This window comes from Malaclemys terrapin, chromosome 10 (assembly GCF_027887155.1).
Source record: "Malaclemys terrapin pileata isolate rMalTer1 chromosome 10, rMalTer1.hap1, whole genome shotgun sequence".
In the NCBI taxonomy this organism is placed as follows: Eukaryota; Metazoa; Chordata; order Testudines; family Emydidae; genus Malaclemys; species Malaclemys terrapin.
Genome location: NC_071514.1, coordinates 78062623 through 78085799, shown reverse-complemented (window position 1 = coordinate 78085799; position 23177 = coordinate 78062623). Strand labels below are relative to the sequence as shown.

Below are 23177 nucleotides of genomic sequence, written 5' to 3'. Positions count from 1 at the left end.
AGCACACTATACTCCTGAAAAACACCAGACAGGAAGTGTGGCAGTCGTGGGGAGGAACATACGTTTATACTGGGCAGAGGACTTAAGAGGCAGAAGTGGGAAGCAGACTAGGAATCATATAAAAGGGATAAGTCTCCCCTCTAAAATACTTTGTTTTACTTAAGGACATGTGATTGCTTCACAGTATGAGCCATTCCTTCATGCTCTGCTTGGCTTGTAATGGCTAGACAAGGCTGGGAGGAAGGAGGACTCCTTTTCTCTAAGCCATGTGCCTCCAAATGAACATAACTGTGCATTTATAAAAACGTTTCTTTTGGTTTTGTAGAAGGGCCAGGATGGGAAAGAAGAAATGGGCAAGAACTGAAAATAAACGAGTGAATCAAGCAAAGGAGGAAAATGTAGAAAAGAAAATCAACCGGAAGGGTAAGTTCAATGAAAAAGTTTGAAAAATGAGAAATTAAAAGAGAAGGGAGCTAAGTAAAATAACCACAGAGGAGACAACACAGCGAAGAGGAGGAAACAATGAGACAGTTTCCAGGAAGAGAGTCAGCCACCAAAACAGATTTCTTGATTCAGTCAAGTCATTCATCGCCTGTGCTGTTCAGAGTGGGGCAGGCAGCCAAGCCTTTTTCTGTGGGATTGTTTAGGCCATGGCAACATTCCCACATTCTGCAGTGTTTATATCCATGCTCTGCTATTAAACACAAAAACATGTGCAGGGGAAACGTGTGCTGAAAACAGTTAAGGCTGGAAGTGGGAGGATGATATGCTTTGGAGCTGAATGACCTCAAAAAAGCACGGCTGCGTTTTGTGGCAATTTTGTAGAAGAGCCTCTTGCTCGCACTGTTCTGCCGAGAGAGGATTTTCATCTTCAAAACGGGCACGTTGCTACTTCTGGGTTATGATGAGCTACCAGCTCCAGAGGGCTGCCGTGTTTATACAACGCTGCATTATTTATAATATCCCTTTCAGGAGCTGGAAAATAAAAGGCCTTCCTTAGAGGTTCGGCTCTTTTCTTCCATTGGGCAAACACTGATATTAGGGCCAGATCCTGAACAGTGTAAATTGATGTAGCTCCACTGATTTTCTACTGTCAGCTCATCAACTCGTATAAATCAGCATAACTCCCCTGAAATCCATGGAGCTGGGCTGATTTAGGCCAGCTCAGGATCTGGCCCCATCAACATCAGCACACATCTGGGAACAGATTCACTGCTGCTTGGAAGCCTGCAGGGAGAGGCCAAAGGTGGCTCGTGAAGGGACAGAACCACACAAAATGGTTGCCATTTGGCTTTGCATTTCCTGACTGCTCCCCCTACCGCTAATATTCAGAATTTGGAGGAAGTTTATCGCGCGGTAACAACAACAATTTAAGGTTGATCACATTGTGGGTCTAAACTACTTGAAGTATCATTTTAACTGAGAAGCAACAGGGGATTATACGCTTTTACTGGCTAGAACTATCAGCTTGTGATTTCACCCATGTTCGATTTTCACTGGTCTGAGCTGCTAAACCAAGAGCGCACTGGCAAGGCACTGAGGACTCTCAGCAAACCAAAAATAACTGACAGCTTGCAAATATTTTTCAAAAATAAATGTACCCAGGACACTTACGTTAAAAAAAACGTTCTTTTAATCAGAAGCAATTTTGCAAAAGAAGAAATAATTTTTTCATAGAAAAGAGGGGAGTGGTGGGAGTGAGGCTAACAACAGGAGTGGAACAAAAAACAGGTCAAATCCTGAGGGAAATAAACCCAAAGTAAAAGCAGGACCCAATTACCACAGTACAGTAAAAAGAGACTAATTCTTGAAACGAGGGATGAAACATTGGTTCTACCTCCTACGCTGACAACAGACACATCAAAAGACTAAATCTCCATTTGAAGAGTAACAAATGTGTGGCTACAAACTCAATGTACAGTTTTCTTGCACCTTTCTGCTACCTGAGACCTCACACTGTACAGACATAGATCACAGCAGTGCCTGCTATTCACAGGATGAACATATATAGTACGCTAGGTCTAGTGCAAACATACCATACCCCCACCTGCAAGACGCCACCTGTCGCCTTACTAGGAAGATCTCATTTCCAGACTTGGCTTAGATGCCTTGAGGTATATCTGCTCTGCACACTAAGCCTGGGGCTGTGGGACTTGGGCTTGTGGGTATGTCTACTCTGCCATTAAACACCCATGGCTGGCCCTTATCAGCTCAAGGAGTCGGGTTATGGGGGCTGTTTAATTGTGATGTAGCTGTTCGGGCTCAGGCTGGAGCTCGCGCTCTGGGACTCTGTTGGGGTGGGGGGAGCCTGAGCCCTGGGAGCCCGAGTCAGGCCAGCCATGGGGGTGTTTAATGGCTGTGTAGACATACCAAGTGTTTGCAAGCCCATCCACACTGCACTGTAAACCTGGTTTTACAATTGCTGGACCCAGATCTCACAGCCATGCTAACATGTCCATATTTCACTACTCAGGCCATCTGCCTTGGGACTGCGGCTTGACCTGATACACACTGTAAAATGAACAGGCTCGGACCTGAGTTACAGCAGGACTTGGGCTCTGACCCACACCCAGCAGCAGGGTCCAAGGACCTGGGCCCTGATTTCCTGCTGACTCGAGTCAGACTGATTCGTGTGTGGATGGAAGAGCCTGGGCTTAGTGTGCAGCGCAGAGAAACAGACATGCATGGAGGATACCTTTGCTATAAAACGCTGCAATCCAGCTTCAGGCCTCCAAATCCAAAGATATAAGTGCCAAGATCAATAATCAAATCTAACTGGGTTAAAAATCACGATTCTCCTAACAAGTCACGACTAACCTCGAGGAACAAGACACTATTAAAAGGGTGCCTGGGGCAGCTCTGAGAGGATCATCATCCTGGGTCAGATCCTGAAACTCACATCACAATGGAAGTACGTCCCTTATCCAGACATGTATATGGAAGGTCATTGACTGATTCTGTCTGATCCATCCACTTCTCCTTCGTCTGTCCCATGCATGGTGAATGTGCTTATCAGTGCAGGCACTCCACTACCAGTAGCTGGAAAGCAAACCAAGTTTGTTTGGCTATTGGGGGTGGAGGGTTATCTACAAAGATGAAGAACCTTTCTGAGCGAGTTACGGCAGTTCTCAGACTCACCTGCATAGGCCCATCCATCTCTATCATTTTCATTCCCTGCAATAACTCAGCTCCAAACTTGAAGAATGACTTTCTGCAGTGAGAACCGTTTCAGCCAATTTAATCAGTGGCTTTTGTGTACACAAAACAACAACACCTCTGCTCCCCAAATGAGCTTTAGTTATATATTTACTATGTCTCATTAACTGGGAACTGGCAAACACTGAGGTTTGACTCCAGGTCTGTACACAACACAAGCGCCTACTAGCACCTAGTTCTGTGATGGCCTTTCTCCTCCACAGCTCATCCGTTAATGCACACTCCCTGCTGCTGGCTATTTATGGAGGAGCTCTCAGACAGAAAGCAGTGTCTGAAATCACGTCCACGCGCTCTCTCTAGTTTTTAAGACTCAGCTGGTTTCTAGTAGGCCTGTCAAAGCGATTTATTTTCATATCCTGATAATTTCATTTTCTGCAATCAGCGAACATACCATAGACTGATGTGTTTTGAGTATGAGGATTGTGAAGAGTAAACAGGGAAGACAGCAGTGCTGTGTATGCACAAAAAACTACCTCTACCTTCCTTTCTGAGAAGCATCTTGGAGCCTTTTATGTAAGCCATGGATTTCTTGAGGGCAGCAATGATAAGGATAGTAAGTGCATCTTCACATGGAGGAGCCAAAGTCAGATGCTTGCTCTGACCAAATACTGCAGCAGTCTGATGTTGACCCGGGAGTATGGACTCAAATGAGATCTCAGCCAACTTGGAAAATGTCACAGGCCTGGATTTTAGCACTCAGATAAAGGCAAAACATTTCCCACTGGGTAAATAACCAGCCCCTTTTTCAAATATTTCTTCTTCTCTGCAGTGGCGGCACTTACTTCCAAAAGCAACACTGCAAACCAGACTGTTATTCCTTTAGTAAATGTCGTTGGAACTTTTCACCCCTTTCCAGTCACGTCCAACTGCTGGCCATGAAGAAAAAAGCAAGAGGCTGTCATTGATTAAAGTGAAACAGTGCCCTCTCCTGTCTCTTCATTAGTACTGCGTCATAGCACATGATTTCAGCAATTGTCAGGAATTAGGATTGATACATTATTGTACGCAGTGTAGTTGTAGCTATGTTGGTCTTAGATATTAGACAGACAAGGTGGGTGAGGTAATATCTTTTATTGAACCAATTTCTATTGGTAAGAGAGACAAGCTTTCAAGCTACATAGAGCTCTTCTTCAGGTCTGGGACTGGTGCTCCAAGCAGCACTGCAAAATGCCAGGTGGAACAGATTGTGTAGCATAAGTAGTTAGCACACATTGTAAGGGACGTCAAGGTAGAATGTCCCATTAAGTCTTCTGCAGTCATAGGACAAAAAGAGGGGGTTAGTGGGTTACAGGTTGTTGTAATTAGCCACAAATCCAGTGTGTCTGTTCAGTCCACGATTTTTAGTGTTTAGCAGAGTAATGAATTTAAGTTCCCAAGCTTTCTTTTGAAAGTGTTGTATAGATTTCCGTTGAGGATGAGGACTGAGAGGTCAGATATAAAGTGATCGCTTTGTGAAAAGTGTTCACCCACAGATGATAGGGTGTTTTTGTCTTTTATCATTTTCCTGTGTGAATTCATGTGAGAGCACAGTGATTGTCTGTTTTCACCCACATAGCTGTTATTGGGGCATTTATGCACTGGATGAGGTACACCACATGTTGTGATAGGCATGTGTAGGATCCAAGGGTCTTGAAAGGTTTATTGTGGGGGATGTTGATCATTGTAGCAGCAGATATATGTCTGTAGATGTTGCATCTGTTGTTCTGGCAGGATCTGTTGCTGCTTTGAGTTGGTGTTTCCTGGTCCGTGGGGAGCTTGCTTTTGGTGATGAGCTTGGAAAGGCTGGGGTGTTGTTTAAAGGCCAGAGGAGTTTGAAGACTAGAAACAAGCTCCCCACAGACCAGGACACACTCTGCTAGACACTAAAAATCATGCTGTGATGCTGGGGGTACCTTTTCCAGACCTGAAGAAGAGCTCTGTGTGGCTTGAAAGCTTGTCTCTATCACCCACAGAAATTGGTACAATAAAAGATATTACCTCACCCACCTTATTTCTCGGTGGATACATTAAACAGAGATCTTGTAGAGCATTTCAAAAGAGTGAGTGAATGATTGAGGCTTGGTGGGGGACAGTGTTGTTTATGAAACAGAACCAGAGGTTAAGAAAAATCCATACTTAGAATTATGCAGAATGATACAAAAGATTTGTAGAGGTGTTTTTAATGTGTGAATTTTCCCAACAGAGTTAGATTTGTTACACGGATAACTTGAGATTCAGGTTATATGCTCACATCAAAGATGACATCATTGACTGAGAGGTTTGCAGCGTCATCTGAGCCCAGAGATGGGTATGTAATATTATGCACTGTTTTCCTGTGTGAGGTTTGATATATTTGAAGGCTACCACAAGAAAAATATGTTTCCATTAAAATCAGATCAGAGATGTCCCTCTGTGCTCCTGCATGGACTTGTTAATTATGCTGTTTTTGTTTTTTAATAGATCCACAGGGGAGGGAGGGAGCAAAAGAGCGAAACAGATTTTTCAAATATAAGCTTTGAATTAAAAGATTGTTCTGAACAGTGATATGGTGGAAGGTGGGTGTGATGGGTAGAAGGATTTTGATATATAGCTATCTCAACCTATAATGCACTTTAGTTTATTTGCATACTCAGGTCTTATTGGCTAAAATGTGGAATGGTGTCTTGAGTTTTCCTCAAACTTGAAACATAACTTTTAAAGGATCTGCTTCCCAAAGATCACAGCTTTGAAACAGGATTTTCTTGCTAACTGATGGGGCGCATCATGCCAGACATGGCAATTTATCTTAAATCCCTTAAATCCCAATAAATAAAACACAACTATTAATCATACTTTTTCAGCTACAGAATACTAACAGCAGATGACGGGGGGCTCAGCTTCATCATGTGTTTAACTATGATACATGATAGTGGGAGGGGTAATGCACGTTATATTCCCATTTGGTAAGAGTAACTAATGCCATGCACTTCCATTCTTTATGGATAGGGTAACCTAAATACATGTACAGATGTGGAAATGACTGGTAGAGTAGAACTGAGTAGAACTTATTCTGTTAGTGTCAACAGGTCCTAAAAGAATCACACTTGACATTTTTATTTGGGAGTCAAAGAGAGTTCTCATACGGCCAATTCAGCAGGCCCTCAACAAACTCAACAAAATTCCTGACAGTTTAACTAGCAGAAGGGTCGAAGGAAGGAGGAATATTCCCTTCACCTCACCCTGTCAAGTTCTCACCGTTCCCCTCTTCAAGCCACAGGGGAATGGTGGCCATTAAGGTCCATTTCCTTTTATCATGCACTGTTCACTAGCTGTTTGCTCAATGAGAATGGAAGTTGGGATACAAACCAATGTGGTGGTAACACTATTCCAGGAAGTGCTCTATCATGTGCCACATTCAGACCTGGTGTTGTCATCAGTGGTGGTGCACCTGCTTAAGCTAACACTGACTTTGGACCTAAGCCTTTCCAGGTTTGGATCTAAAACCTTCCAATCCAGGTATCTTACCACAAAGGGGCGTGAAACATGCGTCCAGTAACATCATCCCTCAAGGCTATTGGATCAGCACAGTTACTAAAATTCCAACAGCTATCACACTGCCAGGGCAGCTACATTGTAGAAACAATTCTGTACAAAAAACCCCCAAAACAAATCTAAAAATACATACTCAGACACAGGAAATAATAAAGCTGAAAAAAATCAATTCACAGGAAATAATGAGGCTATTAAAAAAATCAAAGCAAAACCCTCACTCATGTAATTTTCCCCAAGAAACAAAACAAAAATTCAAACAATAGATTCAAAACAAATTCTTTTCGGTTAATTAATTAAAGCAATGTCCATATGGCTTAAGAGAACAGTCAAAGTGCACAGAAAGGTAGTCGTTTCTTTCCATGTTCTCCATTTCTCCATTTACCTTCACAGTAAGTTCCAGTTGTCCCCTGTGCACAAGCAGTACTGGAAGAGAGGGAGGCTCCTTTCTTCCCTCAAGCACATGTCTCTCCAAGACACTTTCCATCCCAAGAACTGTGGATAGTTATCTCAACTTCAAAAGCTGTTAAACGCACTCTCTGAAGTTTTGGGTTTGGAATCACTTTCTTTTCCGAAGCGTTTGGAAAGGAACATAAATCCCATGTCAAAGCTACACAGAGTATGCACCTAGAGCTGCAGTGCCCGGAGGCAGTACTGAAGAATAATGCAGAACTAAGGTCACCCGCTCTGAGCAGGCACTGAAAGACAACAGCTGTGCTGAGGTTGTGGTTGCACCACACCTGTCCAGAAGAAGTGCCAATGCCCAATTAGTTCCTCATCTGCCCTGAAGAGGCACTGGCAGGTAACAGCAGTAATAATGCAATGACTGTTTCAAACCTGCCCTAAAGGCCATTGGCAGGGAGCAGCTGGGACAATGCCAAAGCTGTTTCATGCCTCTGCTGAAGATGTGGACAAATAGCAATGATAGTAATGCCAAGGCTGTTCCACACCCGCCCCCAAAGGTGCCTTCATCAGTTGCAGCAGTGCCAATTTTTCATGGCTGTTCCCCAAACACACCTGGAAGGAACTGCCAGATGGCAGCAGTGCCAAGGACATGATTACTCCACACTAATTGTTTCAAACACCTCATGTAGAAATGGTGTTGCAGGACTGTTGCTAAATCCAAAAGCTGGACTAGGATTCTTTAAACCACTGACAGCTTCCCCTTGAAAACAACCACTTACTGAGAAACACAACAGACTTGGGTAAAAGCCTGCAGCGCTGCGGGTCAAAAATGGGGCAGTACAAAACGGATGTAAAACAAACAAAAAAAGCTGTCTCATTTCTAAAGGCCGGAGGTTTGGTGCACAGAGCGAGCCTGTAAATGTGCACGAGGTAATTCGCAACCCTAACGTTTGAAAACCCGTTGAACTTTATTTGGAGACATTTTGTCGCTTCTCTCTTGTACAAAGCTGCAACAATCAATAAAAGGCACCGGTGGACACCAAAACTCACCCCCTTCGTGTGATGTGTCTTTGTATTAAATAAAAAACAAACCGACCCTGTTAACAATATGTACTTTTTACAGAGCAGTGGGCAGTGCTGCAGAATCAAGTCAAAGTGGCATGGCGGGGAGGAAGGCGCTTGGCTTCTATCGACAAGGAAAGACAACTTTGATTACTGAAAACCAATCAATCAATTAGCAGGTTCCCCAGTTTGTAACTGTCATGTTCATTCAAATTTTCCTCTTCTTGCTATTTTTTCCTTTCAGATTTGCAATTGAAATGGCACATGCAGTCTACCAAAGGAGGGTTAGAGCCACACCAAGAACAAATGGATACCACATCAGAATAGCATCCTAGCTGCTTCACCCAGTACCATCTACAGAACTTTCAAGCTGTCTCCTCTTAGAGGAGCCGGGGGTAGGAATATTTTAGGAATTCAAGAACCCTGTTTGAGTCGGATAGAAAAGCAGGTAAGATATTCGTTATCAGAAACACCCATAGTGAACCTACAGGCAAGAGAAGTGATACCACTGTAAACTAATCAGCTGGTGTTTCTAAGGTGGAGGCAGAATGGTGATAAGGAGCAGGGGAAAGAATGTTGTGGCTTTTCATGAAAAACATTCCCCCCTCTTTAAATATTCCTACTTGATCCTGATGGGGGTGGGGGAGATCTTGGGAGGTTTCCTGTGTTTTCTCCTCAAATTACATCACAAAGTCACCCACAGCATCAAGGGAATTCACCTCCTTGGTTGGAAAGAGGAAAGAAGAATATGGGAACTGCTTCCTGAAGCAGTGTTACAAAAGTGGTTAAAAACCCCCCCCTACTATTCACAAGTGGTTAAAATTGTACCTTTTCAGAATATTTTTTTAAACAAAAGTTTAGCACGTTCAGCTCCGTGTTTTAAGAGTTGATTGTCTTCAGAAAAATAGACTCATTCACGTTCACCTCTGTTCTACCCTGATAGAGAAATTTACCCACAGTTCACTGCACCGATCACACACACAGTCACTGTGATAGGTCATTCTCATCTTGACAGGAGTTTCCGCTGTGCTGCCAGGTCCCTCCCAGTGTCAGACAAAGGAGGAGAACCCTGTCACTGGAGTCCGTGAGCCGGGAGCAGGCTGTCCTGGTGGGGTGTACACCCCACCTGTGCTCTGCGTTGTGATGACAGTCTGGAAATAGGGTTCTGTCTCACTCGCCGCGCACTCTTCATACCTGTAGGGCGTTGGGTGCTTCACACCCTTCTGCTGACGCTTCCAAGAATTGTAGTATGTGGGGTCACTCATATAATGGTTCACAAAAGAGTGCTTTGGCAACTCATCTTCGTAATCCGAGTCAGTGGCCTGCAGCATTAGAGAGAAAACAGCCATTAGCATCCATGACTTAGGTTGTTCCTTACTAATACAGATTATACAAAATCACCACCACCACATACACCACAAGCCTGTATATTTAGGATAGGCAGGTCTGCAGTCTAAGTGCAGCCCACGTAGAAAAGTACTGTGCTCTGATTTAGCACAGCTCTGTTACAGTGGAATTGGGCTGGAGAGAGAGCCTTGCCCAATGGACCCTTGCTGGAGGAGACAGAGAGATCTGTCTCAATTCACTGCTGTAAGAGTAACAAGCTCTATTTCAGTAGAAGATGCAAGGGAATGTACAGATGTCCCAGTGAAATAAAAAGCCTTCAATCATTTCATCAAAACGCTCACAGTTTCAATGTCAAGACAAGTGAAATCTTAATAAATGTTGAACAGAAAAAGTTTCTCTGTATCTTTCACATTTCGATATGTAGGAAAAAAATATTCATGCAAATTCCCTGGCTTGAGCCAAATTTGCTATCCAGTGTTTATCGTGATAACACTGAGGCACCCGCATGTGACTGGGTTTTGCTCGCAAGCCCAACTGATTTTTGAAATTAGCTATGTCGTTATAAAGGAAATTAAACAAAATCACATTTGATTTCAAGCACAGAACAATTGCCCTTACTGATAACACATCAGAATAGCATCAAATAAAGTTCAACGGCTTTTGTTTTACAAAACTAGCAATATTGAAAGATAACTGAGCACCAGGCCTGAAAGAGTATTTCCAAAGTGGTGGAGTTGCTTTCCTGGGATGGTCCATGTGTTCGCCTGTGCTCAGATAGACTCTTATTCCATCAATCAATTGTGCAAGGTGGCTAGCCAGCTAAGGAGCACCCACCACCAGCTAGCTGGAGTCTGGAAGCTCCTTTAGGTTAATCAAACAAGCTCCGTTGGTCTGCCCTGCTTTTGAAGTGGTGCTGCTGTTACCCAACAGATAGAATCTCAACTGGTTTGTAGATCCCATCAGAACACAGAGACAAAAGCAAAGCCTTCGATGAGGGATGCATTTCAGGTGCACCTTTGTCTTGTATTTCTATTCCCACCAAGAACAGACATCATGTGAAATGTACAAATATTTGCTCAAACATTTCCATAATTTAGGTCTTTTCTTAACACCCTTGGGCTTGTCATGCAAAAATGGTTTTTCTCTTTTTTGATAGTCTGGTTGCTTCTGAAAGTCTTTAGATACCAAAGCAGTAGTTGCTTAAGAAATACAACAGATATATGGATAACTAGAGTTTGCAGTTTATAGTTACTGGCATTAGATTTAAAGTGTTGGTGTATCTTTAGGAAGTTTCCATGTCATTATGATCTGTGACAGCAAACACATGTTCATTCATCTCCTGTATGTTACACAACTGCCCTCTCCTCCTTCAAATCCCTCTTTAATCACTTTTTAACATTCCCCAAAGAACAAGCATCAGATGCCCTGTAAACTATTGTTAAAAAAGGATGTCACATCCTTCATCCTATTCATTTGTCAGTAACGCTGCATCAACACTAGTAAATTCAGTGCCCATTTTATCAGCAACAGTGTGTAGACAAGTCTTAGGCCTTTTAACCACTGTGCTTTGAAAATCTTTGCAGAGCAGTTTTTTATAACATAGTAGCATTTTTTATAACAGGGAAATTTTGCAAAAAATATCCTACTGCTTTTAACAGTGGGTTGGCACTACCAGAGCTATTGTATTTTTATTACTTATTTATTTCACTTTGAATAATAAAATAGATGCCTACGCAGTGCTCCGGGCATCCTGACACATAATTAATAATTACAACAAAACCAAACCCAGCAGCATTAAACAATTTCTCCAAAAGGAACTCAGCCAGCCTGCTAACTACAAAATGCTCCTTTCCACCCTGTCATCATCCTGAGAAGCAAACTGTCAGCCTCATCCAAAACCCTGTTGAACAGATGTCTATTGCAGCCTGCCTGGAACGTCACCAGATTTGGGCTATTTCGGATCTAAGGGGAGTTCCAGAGTCTTATAACACATGGATCCATCTCTAGTGCCTCTGCTGACTGCAGCTATGGCAGTATTGCACAGGGAGAGAGGCAATCTCTCAGGCAGGCCGGTCCCGTCGGCCATTTAGGTAACCAACACCTTAAACTCTCTCTGGAAACCAATAGGCAGCTAGCACAGATCCCAGAGCATTGGTGTGACACTATGCCCCATATTCTTCATAGGGACGTTGTTGTGATATGAATATTGCATAACTAAGATGTGTTTTATGCAAGATGGGTCATGTGAGGTATCATTGGAAAGGTTATGATTTACTGAATATGATTATCCTATTTGGATGCATGTATCATTTCTGTATCTGAAGTTAGGAATATTGACTATGTAACAATTACAAGTTGGTTTATACCAGGGGAATGCAGACCAGGCAGAATTCAATCAGCCTGGATGGGCCATTAGGGAGAACAATAGGACTTTGAAGATGCTGATCTCTCATCTCCTGGGATGCTGCAAACAATCTTTGACTCCTGGCTGCTTTGACACTGCAGAGTCATGTGAACATGTCACCTGGTACTGGATTTCACCTTGGACAACTAGTATTTTTCCCACTAGTGGGGGTGGGGGGGTGGGGATTAAACTGGGAAAAAAAAGGATTCCCGCTATATATAAATCCTATTTAAGGCAGGGAAGTACGTTAATCAGGTTAATTCTTCACTGAAACCCCGCCCAGGATGACTGCTGAGAACATCTAAGAAACAAGGACTGAGGGGGGGCAGAAGAGCTGATCCTGGGCTGTATAAGGTGTCTGGCCTGTGAAAGAAATGTCTAAAACAACATTTAGGGTGAGAAATTACTACTTGTAACCAATTTCTTAATATGTTAAGCTTAGTTTGCTTGTTTGTTTTATTTGCTAAGTAATCCGCTTTGTTTGTTATCCCTTATAGTCACTTAAAGTCTATCCTTTGTAGTTAATAAACTTGTTTTGTTTTCTCTAAACTAGTTTGTGCAACTCATAACTGGAGGGGGGGGGAAGCTGTGCATATCTTCCTCACATTAAGGGAGGGGGCGATTTTCATGAGCTTTCGCTGTACAGTTCTCTGTTCAGCGCAGGACAATACCATTTTGGGTTTGCACTCCAGAGGGGGTGGGCACTTGAGTGCTGGGCAGTCCCCTAGCTGATTCTTCCCACGCAGAGCTGATTTCTGTGTCTGTATCTTTCTGCCGTTGGGCAAGTCCCTACCTGTGTGTGTGCTACAGGAGGCTTGCGGGCCTGGCACTGCAGGACAGGGTGAGGGAGCTCAGGCTAGTGGAATGGGCAGGCCCTGCCAGTACATCAGGTGGCACCTCGAAGTGGGGGGCAACCCATCACAATTGCTATAACATACTGTCAGCAAGATGTCCTGCTCAGAAGGCAAGCCACTACACTCTGCAGCAGCGGCAGTCTTTGAATGGTTTTAAGGTGTAGAGTGCATTGCAATAGTCTAATCCTGAGGCAACAAAAGCATGTGTAATCCTTCTGCCAGGTGGAGCCGGCAGCAGCAAGGGTGGGGTTCAATATCTACAGGTTCCTTTTCAACAATACAACACAGAACCAGCTTGAGCCCCCACCCAGTAACCTGGGAAAATTACACACCACCCTTGTGCGCCTCTGAGAGGCAATACTTCCCCACTCGCAAGTACAGAGTCTGAAAGTAGAAAAGAAACTTTAAGTGAAAGGAGAAAAGTCACCCGACATTAATTAGGGAAAATGCCACCAGCAGAATTCATACACATAAAACTGTGAGCAGGACACCCACCCCAGAGTGCGTGGAGCAGAGTCTTCTGCCTCATGTTCTTGAGTTCTACAGCCAAAAGTTCCTTTAGCGTGCCCCCCTCTGCTCCCACACTCACAGTGGTTACCCTTAGAATCATAGGATATCAGGGCTGGAAGGGACCTCAGGAGATCATCTAGTCCAACCCCCTGCTCAAAGCAGGACCAATCCCCAGACAGATTTTTGCCTCAGATCCCTAAATGGCCCCCTCAAGGATTGAACTCACAACCCTGGGTTTAGCAGGCCAATGCTCAAACCACTGAGCTATCCCTCCCCACCTGTGAGGACCCAGGGTTCAGAGGTGCAACTGTGTGTGTTCACCTCCCACTCGGGGAAGGAGGCACCTTGCTTGCTCCCCCATCTGAGACTTGCTTTGGTTGGCTGTCCTGCCTGCCACTGTTCCTTCTGGTGGCCACCCTGCCAGCCACTGTTCCTCACCACTTGGCCGCACTGCCAGCCGCGATTGCTTGCCGCCTGGCCGCCCCACCAGCTGCCTGCTTGCCACTTTCACTGGCTGCTCCTGCTGGCCAACTGCTCCCTACTTTCGCCGGTCACCCATCACCTGCCTCTCTGCTGTGACCTCTGCAGGTCAGTCTCTTATTGATTTTTTGCTCTCAGCAGGCTGGGCAGAAACGCTGCCGCATCACAAGTGATTTCAGTGTATTGAGTACTTAAAATAACAAAAGGCTCCAAATGAAGCCTATTTAGCTCTATCTTTGAACACTGGGGAGGAACAGGTTAAACCAGACCGGGAGTCCTTAGGGAGAGTCCAAACCTCTTGGCTAGAACACCTGTCCCCACCCTCCTGCTTTCACAGGGCTCTGGCATTTGAGCCTCTGGCTTAACGAGGTCCTTTCAGCTGAGGGTGACCCCCTCATTTGGGACAGGTGAAGCACAGTTCTGCTCCCCTTTATTCATACAATAAAGACAGCAACATTGATAACAACATTTCACCACCTCTGCATTCAGTACTAAAGTGACTGTAGCGGCGTGGTCACCTTGCTCCTGCCCGGAGGGGTTAAAAACAGCCCTGGAGAGGGCTGTGACTGGGGAAAGCCTGATTGGGGAAGCAGCCTCAACTGGGGCCACACCCCAATCAGGCTGCAGCTGGCCCTATAAAAGGGCTGCTAGCCAGAGCTCCAGAGTCTCTCTCAAGATGTTGAAAGGGACGGGCCTGGCTGCTGGGAGCTGAGTAGGGTACCTAGACTGGAGCAGGGCTGGGGAAAGGCCAGAGGAGCTGGGGAGCTCTGGCCTGGAAAACTCCCAGGCTGCAGGCCTTGTTAAAGGCCGGAAAAGGTACTGGGGTTGCGGAGGGCAGCCTAAGGATAGGCAGAGGCAGCAGGTCCAAACCCTCCTTGCCGATGATGAGTGGCAAATATACTGCAGTCTGCCCCAATGAGCAGGGGCTAGACAGTGACTGGCAGTAGCCAAAGACTGAGGTGAGGTGGGGATAGGGGGTCAGGGGTTCTGCAGGGGGCAGAACCCCGAGAGAAGGGGCACCGGGATCCGGGAGGGACACCGTGGCCAGCGGCAAGTGGGACACAGGCCTGCAGAGGGCGCTCCTGAGTGGAAAGAGTTAATTCCCTGGATGACCATCAGGAGGCACCACAGAGGTGAATCGTCACCCCGCTACAGTAACCCAACACCAGGCAAAGTTGATCACTTTGAGCAACACCGCTCTATCTGCTGGATATCTTGGCAGAGTAGATATGTTCATGTAAATACAGTTTGCTCCTGAAGTCGCTCCCACTCCCAACTAGCTGTCGGGGAGAGTTCATTCAGACCCTGCTTACACATGGATAATAGTGGCAAAGTCCATATCTGAAAGAAAAGTTGGCAACCTCCGGGCCAGACGTAGATGATACAAGTTTCATAGGGTATGTCTACACTGCAATAAAACACCCACGCTGGCCGGTATCAGTTGACTTGGGCTCGTGGGTTCGGACTACGGGGCTACAAAATTGCAGTGTAGACAGTTGGGTTTGGGCTGGAGACTAGGCTCTCGGACCCTCGCCAAAACCATTTGGTGAATTCATGTAAAATTTGGGAACAGTTTCAGGTTGACCAAAACTGCATTTTTTCAGTGAACAAACTATTTATCCAAAAATTTTCTCCTGGCTCGAGTCCCAGTTCTGTAAACCAGGGAGTATCAAGGTATATTTCCCCCACGGTCTCCCATTATGACCAAGATTGCTTGCAGGATCATTTTGTGGAATGGATATATTATTTTTAATGATTCAGAACTATTGACTACATGGAAATGCTGTAGGGTTGGTTTTTTTTATTATTTGTTTTCTCTGTTGTATGCAGCCGTTTACCATGATTATGGGTTTGTTACCTAGGAAACTATGGTAGGCTGGAATTTGATTGGCTGTGGTTGTCAGTTTCTAATCTGACAGCAAAGGTGCGTGCATGCCACTGAAGCAACAAATAAAGAAAATGCCTGACAATTTAAGTATTTTATTGGTAAGATGAAAGACACAAATGCTATTTAGGAGACAAATGAGGGACTAGTGGGTTAGTATTATGGGAAATTTGAAAATAGTCCTGGGTTGTCAAACTTCTTAAAAAGCGATTGGAGCTGAAGTGTTCACATATATGTTCATTTATAACCAACAATGTAGAGAACAGCAGCTCTTGCCAATGACTGCACCAATACAGGCATAGCCAGTGATGTGTTTTCCTGTGACATCTACTTTTTCCTCGCTCTTCACTTCTTCCTCCCTACCTATGAATAGCTCATCTCACTGCCAAGTGACAGTATCAGGACCAGTCATCACTTTCCCCTGCGAGTGCACGAACCATCTGCACCCTATTGGTTGAAATGAAATGCGTCAGCCACGTTGAGAGTAAGGAGTAGGAGAGAGGACAAGGAAACAGACAGGCAAAGATGTCTGTGGACACTCTGATATCTATTCACTGAGGGTACATCTACACTACGAGCTAGAGATGCGATTCCCAGCTCGCCTAGACATACGCACACAAGCTATCACCGACCTAGCATGCTAAAAGGAGTAGTGTAGCAGCAGTAGCACCGGCAGCAGCTGTAGTGGCATGAGCTAGCTGCCTGAGCACAAACCCACCTGAACCTCGTGAATACACACTTGGGGCACCTAGCCCGTGCCTCTGTGGCCTGTGCTACCGTAGCTACACTACTATTTTTAGCATTGTAGCTTGATGAGAGTTAGCCCGAGTACGTCTGTATGAGCTCAGAATCACACCCCTGGCTTGTAGTGTAGATGTAGCCTTTGGGAGAGGTAGGTATTATTATTAATGTGCCATCTACAGCTGGCTTTCATGTGGTACCGTCTTAATCAAAATCAGTGGGAGAATTTTATTGGATACTAATTGATTCCTTCTCAATAATGAATTATAAGTGAATAATAGACTATATTCATACAGAGTTGAGAAACCACAATTCAGTTATAGTGCATGGAGCATCAATGTACCATCATAAGCACTAGCATTCAGCATGGCCAGATAATTTGTGAAAGCATCAGGTTCTGGAGAAACTCTTTAGGAAATGACAAAAAACAAACAAACAACCTTCCGACCTCCCCAAAAACGATGGCTCCTCCTCTAGCTTGGTGAAAGGTGAGCTGTGCCAAGCGACTACGCACGGGCCTCAGAACTCCCCGAAGGTATCTGCACAGCGCCTAACCTGTTTGAGCTTGTACCTAAGAGCTTTGGTTTTTTATCATTAATTGTCATTTGGCACTTACTCTCTTATTACTCGACTGCTCTGTCTACTGTAGATGCCAATTAAATCATTTCCATCTGCAAATACTTGGCTTCCAGGATGTGAAGTGTATTCCAGGACGTGGAGTGTATGTTAGTATTTTTTATATGCATATTTGAATACTGTATATTCTTCTCCCATTTTTTTTCCTGCTCTCCTCTTTCAGTGGGAGGCTCAGAGGCAGTGCTCCCAGACAGCTGTGTACTGATCTAACTGTGGCGAATCAGTCCATGAGTCTCTTATGATGGCCTTGTTCACATTTGAGTGACCCCATGGCACTTGGAGGCAGCTGATTTCCCTCTCCGCCATGCCAAATCTTGGCACTTTTCAGGCTAAGAGGTTAAAGCAAAAATTCAACAAGATGACATCTGGGCTGAAAGCAAAAAGCACAATTTTGGCCTCAGCTGGCCAAATGCACACTGTATTAAGTGGAATCCAAGACGCATACAAAGAGGCATCAGAGGAAAACAGCATCAGAACATCTCCTGCTGCAAAGGACAGAGCCTCTGCAGTGCCCACATGGAAATGAGACATCTGTATCATGGAGAACATCTCTTTCTGCTAAAGATGACAGAAAAACTGAAATCCTGGGAAAATAAAGTTCGTCTCCTAAGAAACCCTGTGAGAACTGAAACTAAATGAGCAGAAAACACAAAACAGGGAGAGAGAAAAGATACTCAAATTCTGTAAGATAGAAGTGGTCAACGATCGCAAACTAAACAGCATTTCCAGACTAATCAAAAGGCAGCATCCCCTACTGATATGCCTCTGCTGGGAGCCCATTAACATGTCCTGCCTAAAAGCATTCCTCACGGAAAAACAAGCAAGCATCAAAGGCACTATATAGAAGGGCTGCATATCTGAGCCCCAAGGAAAAATGGGTGGCACATTTTGTTTGCATAGAAGCATGCACAGAAAGGAATACAAAGGAAATAGCAAGGATAAAATTCACTTTCCTCTGTTTATGCTGTGTAAACAGGGCCCACTTATGTAGGGCAGAAATGATGACTTGTGAGATGGTTTTCGTGCACTATACAGAAAACAACACATGGAATATTGAAATTAATGTCAGAAAGTGCCAGTGCTAAATTCATGATCATGCTCACCAAATCGTATTAATGGCAGGTTTCATGATGGGTTGGTACAGGGACATGACCACAGACATCATGGATTTAATCTGTAGGTAATATGTGTACATCACAAAGAGACTGTAGCTTGTTTGAGCTACAACAAGAAACACTGACTGCACGGAGGGTTGGTCACAGGGCAACATAAAATGGCAGGCTGTCCAGGGTAATTAACAAGAGGTCAGAGCCAGGAAACCAGCAAGAAGAAAAAAAATAAAAATAAAAAACAGCAGCTGTAGCTGCAGGTGCAGAGAAGCTGCAGATGAAAACTGTCATCTTCTTTCCCCACTTGCTGCTTTTGGTTTATTCTTGCTGGAAGGGTCAGATCTGGAATATTTTGGCCCACTTCTTGCTGCTTGTGCTGTCATCTCGGATTCATCAAGATTTCAGCTGACAGCACCCAATTTGAGAGACAAATGTACCTTTCTGCACATTCCTCACTGCCAGTTCTAAAGCCTGCCCTTTAAGCCAGGGCTCCTGCTGAGTTTATACAGACTATAAGCGCTTCATAAAGCGAATGTGAGACAGAAAATAGAGGACTGTCAAATACACAGCAATAGTACACAGTACGGTCTTCCTCGCAGAATACATGGTTTTCAAACTTTTTAGGCTGCGTACTCCTTTCCAAATAATGTAGTCTATTTCATACCCCATCCGAGATAGGGTTATAATATATCTAGGATTAGATTGCCAGGTCTTACTATATAAAATGCATTGTCAGCTATTATAGGAATTTTCTTGCATACCCCCTGCAGAGAGCTCGTGTATCCCAGTTTGAAAATCACTGGCAAACAGAAAGGAAGGCAGATTAGCCTTGTGGTTAGAGCATAAGACTGGGATCAGAAAACCTGCATCCTGGCTCTAACAATGATTTGCTATGTGATCTTGTGGAAAGTCACTCCTCTGTGACTCAGTTTCCCCATCCGTAACACAAGGATACTTACCTAACTCACAAAGGTAGAGATTCTTGAATGGAAGGTGACATAGAATTTTTACAAATAAAAGACCCGCTCTATGGAACCTCAGTAGTGACTGGAATTGCCTATCAGCTGCAAAAGATACTCACTGTCAAATTCCAAACTATCTCCCACATTTGGGTCAATTCCATGATGTGAAATTCATTTCTGATTAAATGTCACTTCAGACAGTAGATGCACGGAGCTGGACTTCTCACGGCATGTTGTTTCATGCTTTCTTTCCAGGAGCTTCAGGGTGATAACATTGAAGGGAGAGCGGGAAGCTCAGTGCCTAACCAGTGAAGCCTACTGCTTTGCATTTGCCTTTTATTAATAATATCTGACAGGACCTCAAGTTTTTCCGGTTGGCACCTGCTCATTATTCTTCACCACGGCATTTTAGTTTTAAAGACAGATGCTATTCTAGAGGGGAGGGGCCACGAGACTCTAAGGTTTGAATGCCCCGAAGTACTGTGCCTGAATATGAAAAACTGATGCAAAAGTAGCATAATGCAGGCATGGAAATCTGTTTCCAGAGAACCTGCTGCATGCAGTGAGGAGATGAGTGAGTTCAATGACTGTGCAAGGCCTTGGTACTGCTTGATGGGAGGAGAGGCCAGGGAAGGGGGATATACTCACCTCTGATTCTGACACTTCCAAAGGCTTCTCATTCAGGGCCACACTCTCAGTCAGCACTGCTCCATTGTACTTGTTGCAGATATCCTCATCTGAGTAGTGCAGCCCACCAGGGCTTGGGCGAGGAGGGGACCTAGGTGGACATCAGGAGAAAGCATATGGAACATTAAATAATGGGTACACTACATGTCCTACAATCCTTTTCATACCTGGACATAACATATCAACCAGTTCCCACCCTCTTCTGAACTCCAAAAACACAGTCACTTATCTCAACCCTGAAATGAGACGTTTACTGTCCCACTCCAGGCCTAGATCTCTTTAATCATTGATCATGGCATCTACCATCAGGGGCTGATGTTGCATTTTGGGGCAGAGGCTTAGCTATTAGCCCACAGTTTTCACCATATCCTCCAAACAGAGCTCCACCTAGGGTTACCATATTTCAGCAAGCAAAAAAGAGGACGGGAGGAGCCCCGCCCTAGCCCCGCCCCTGCCCCTCCCACTTCCCGCCCCCCCAGAACCCCCAACCCTCCCCCCGTTCCTTGTCCCCTGACTGCCCCCTCCTGGGACCCCTGCCCCTAACTGCCCCCCAGGACTCCACTCCCTATCTAAGCCTCCCTGCCTCTTGTCCCCTGACTGCCCCAACCCTTATCCACACCCCCACCCCCAGACAGACCCCTGGGACTCCCACGCCCCATCCAACCACTCCCCACCCCCTGACAGCCCCCCCCCAGAACTCCCAACCCATCTAAACCCCTCTGCTCCCTGTCCCCTGACTGCTCTGATCCCTCTCCGCACTCCTGCCCCCTGACAGCCCCCCCCAGAACTCCCAACCCATCTAAACCCCTCTGTTCCCTGTCCCCTGACTGCTCCGATCCCTCTCCCCACTCCTGCCCCCTAACAGCTCCCCCCCAGAACTCTCATCCCCCCACCCCGCTCCTTGTCCCCTGACTGCCCCCTCCTGGGACCCCTGCTCCTAACTGCCCTCCAGAACCCCACCCCTTACCTAAGACTCCCTGTTCCTTGTCTCCTAACTGCCCCCTCCTAAGACCCCCCCAACTGCCCCCCAGGACCCTACCCCCTACCTGTACCCTGACTGCCCAAAACTTTCTCCACTCCCCCCAAAAAGCCCCCCCCGTTTCTTGACTGCCACCTCCAGAACCTCCCTGCCCCTTCTCCTGCCCCCTGGCCCCCTTACCCTGCTGCTCAGAACAGGGTGTTGGGCTCTGTGCGAGCAGGACACGTGGCTGCGCTCCCCAGCACAACAAAACCCGATCCCTGGCCCTGCACAACAAAACCCGGTCCCTGGCCTGGACCGGGCTGCAGGGGAGAGCTGCCCTTGTATCAGCACAAAGTGCTCTCGCTCCCGTTTTGCTACGCTGTATGGCAGAAACTGCTCCCAGTTGCAAAAGGGGAGGCTGCACTTTGTGCTGAGACACTTGCTCAGAATGCAGGGCGGATCCGGCTCCTCTACAGCTGCTCCGGAGTCCAGCCCGGGACTTTCCTGCAGCCCTCCCAGCCGCTCGCTCTGCTCTGCCGGGGGAGGGGGGAAATCCCGGACATTTTGAGTGCTTTACAAATTCCCCCCGGACGCTATTTTTAGTACAAAAAGGAGGACATGTCCGGGTAAATCCGGACGAATGGTAACCCTAGCTCCACCCCATAATCCCCTTTGCTTGTCCTGTGGTAGGTATGAAGCTCGGCAATAACTGAATGCTACGGCCAACACTGAGACAAAGAGGGTCCGTCATCCTACCTCGTCCCATTCTTCTTGGAGAAAGTGCTCTTTACGTTGAGATGTCGGCTGTTGAGCTCCAGGGCTGTGAAGCCTCCGTTATCCAGTGTGACCGACTCTTCCACATTCGAGATGTTTTTACCTGGAGTCAAACAATGAAACAATCAGTAAAGACAAAGGTATTTCCCCACCAACTATATGCCTAGTGATAACCTAAAGAACCACTACAAACAAGTGTCAAACCTCGTCCTTCCTTTTATGGTTACTTTTGTATCCTCACTTTCCATAATGCTCTCTCCCTTCTTTCATAGTGGTAGAATAGCTCAGCAAGGAATGGAGAGAAAAGGAGACAAAAGATCAGCAGTGGGCTGTGGACCAGGAAAAGGGGTGAGAGAGAGACTAGTGAAGGGAGGAAGGGAAAGATAAAAGAGGAGGGAAGTGAGAGTGGGAGACAAATGGGAAGAGAAAAAAGTGAGGAAGGAAAGAGAGCAGAGCAAGAGAGAATGGTTGGGTAGACAGTGAAGGAGAAAAAGGGTTTGGAGCTGCAATGGAGAGAAGGTATGTAAATGAGAAATTACAGGACGGGGGAAATCCTAGAAATGTATGGCTGGAAGGGATCTCAAGAAGTCACCAAGTCCAGACCTCTGTGCTGAGGCAGGACCAAGTGAACCTAGACTGTCCCTGACAGGTGTTCTTAAAGGATGTGGATTCCACAAGCTCCCTTGGAAACCTATTCCAGAGCTTACCTACCCTTATAATTAGCAAGTTTTTCCTAATTAGCAAGGGAGGTTGAAGTGTTCTCCTACAGGTTTTTGTATATTGCCATTCCTAATATCTGACTTGTGTCCATTTATCCTTTTACGTAGGTACTTTCCAGTTTGGCCGATGTACATGGCAGAGGGGCATTGCTGGCACATGATGGAGTATATTACATTGGTGGACGTGCAGGTGAATAAACCGGTTATGTTACAACACTTCAATCTCCCTGGACACACAATAGCAGATTTAAAGGTAGCCATCCTGCAGCAAAAAAACTTCAGGACCAGACTTCAAAGAGAAACTGCTGAGCTTCAGTTCATTTGCAAATTTTACACTATCAGCTCAGGATTAAACAAAGACTGTGAATGGCTAGCCAACTACAAAAGTAGTTTCTCCTCCCTTGGTGTTCACACCTCAACTGCTAGAAGAGGGCCTCATCCTCCCTGACTGATCTAACCTCGTTATCTCTAGACTGATTCTTGCCTGCATATTTATGCCTGCCTCTGGAAATTTCCAATACATGCATCTGACAAAGTGGGTCTTCACCCACGAAAGCTTATGCTCCAATATGTCTGTTAGTCTATAAGGTGCCACAGGACTCTTTGTCCCTTATAACCCTATTATCCTCTAGGTACTAACAAATTGATTGTTTAGTAATTTTTTCCGGTATCTTTCCAGGTATCTAGGTTAGGCTGAATGGTCTATAATTCCCAGGGTCCTCTTTGTTCCCCTTTTTAAAGATAGGTACTAAGTTCCAGTCTCTGGAACCTCATCCATATTCCATGAGTTCTCAAAGATCATTGCTAACAGTTGATCGACAGCTTCAGCTAGTTCTTTAAGTACTCTAGGATGAATTTCATCAGGCCCTGTTGACTTGAATACATCTAACTTATCTAAATATTCATTAACCTTTTTTT

At 45.3% G+C, this 23177-nt stretch overlaps 1 protein-coding gene across 1 annotated transcript in view; it reads right to left on the bottom strand.

The window, feature by feature from the left end:
- Positions 1-6926: 6926 nt before the first annotated feature.
- SDK1 (sidekick cell adhesion molecule 1) overlaps positions 6927-23177 on the bottom strand; it is a 660854-nt gene continuing 644603 nt past the window's right edge. Inside the window, exons 42-44 of the mRNA XM_054042917.1 lie at positions 21523-21643; positions 19767-19896; positions 6927-9512 (exon numbers count right to left, since the gene is read on the bottom strand). Coding sequence (XP_053898892.1) covers positions 9240-9512; positions 19767-19896; positions 21523-21643 — 524 coding nt within the window. The 3' untranslated portion in view covers positions 6927-9239. The remainder of the gene's footprint in view (positions 9513-19766; positions 19897-21522; positions 21644-23177) is intronic.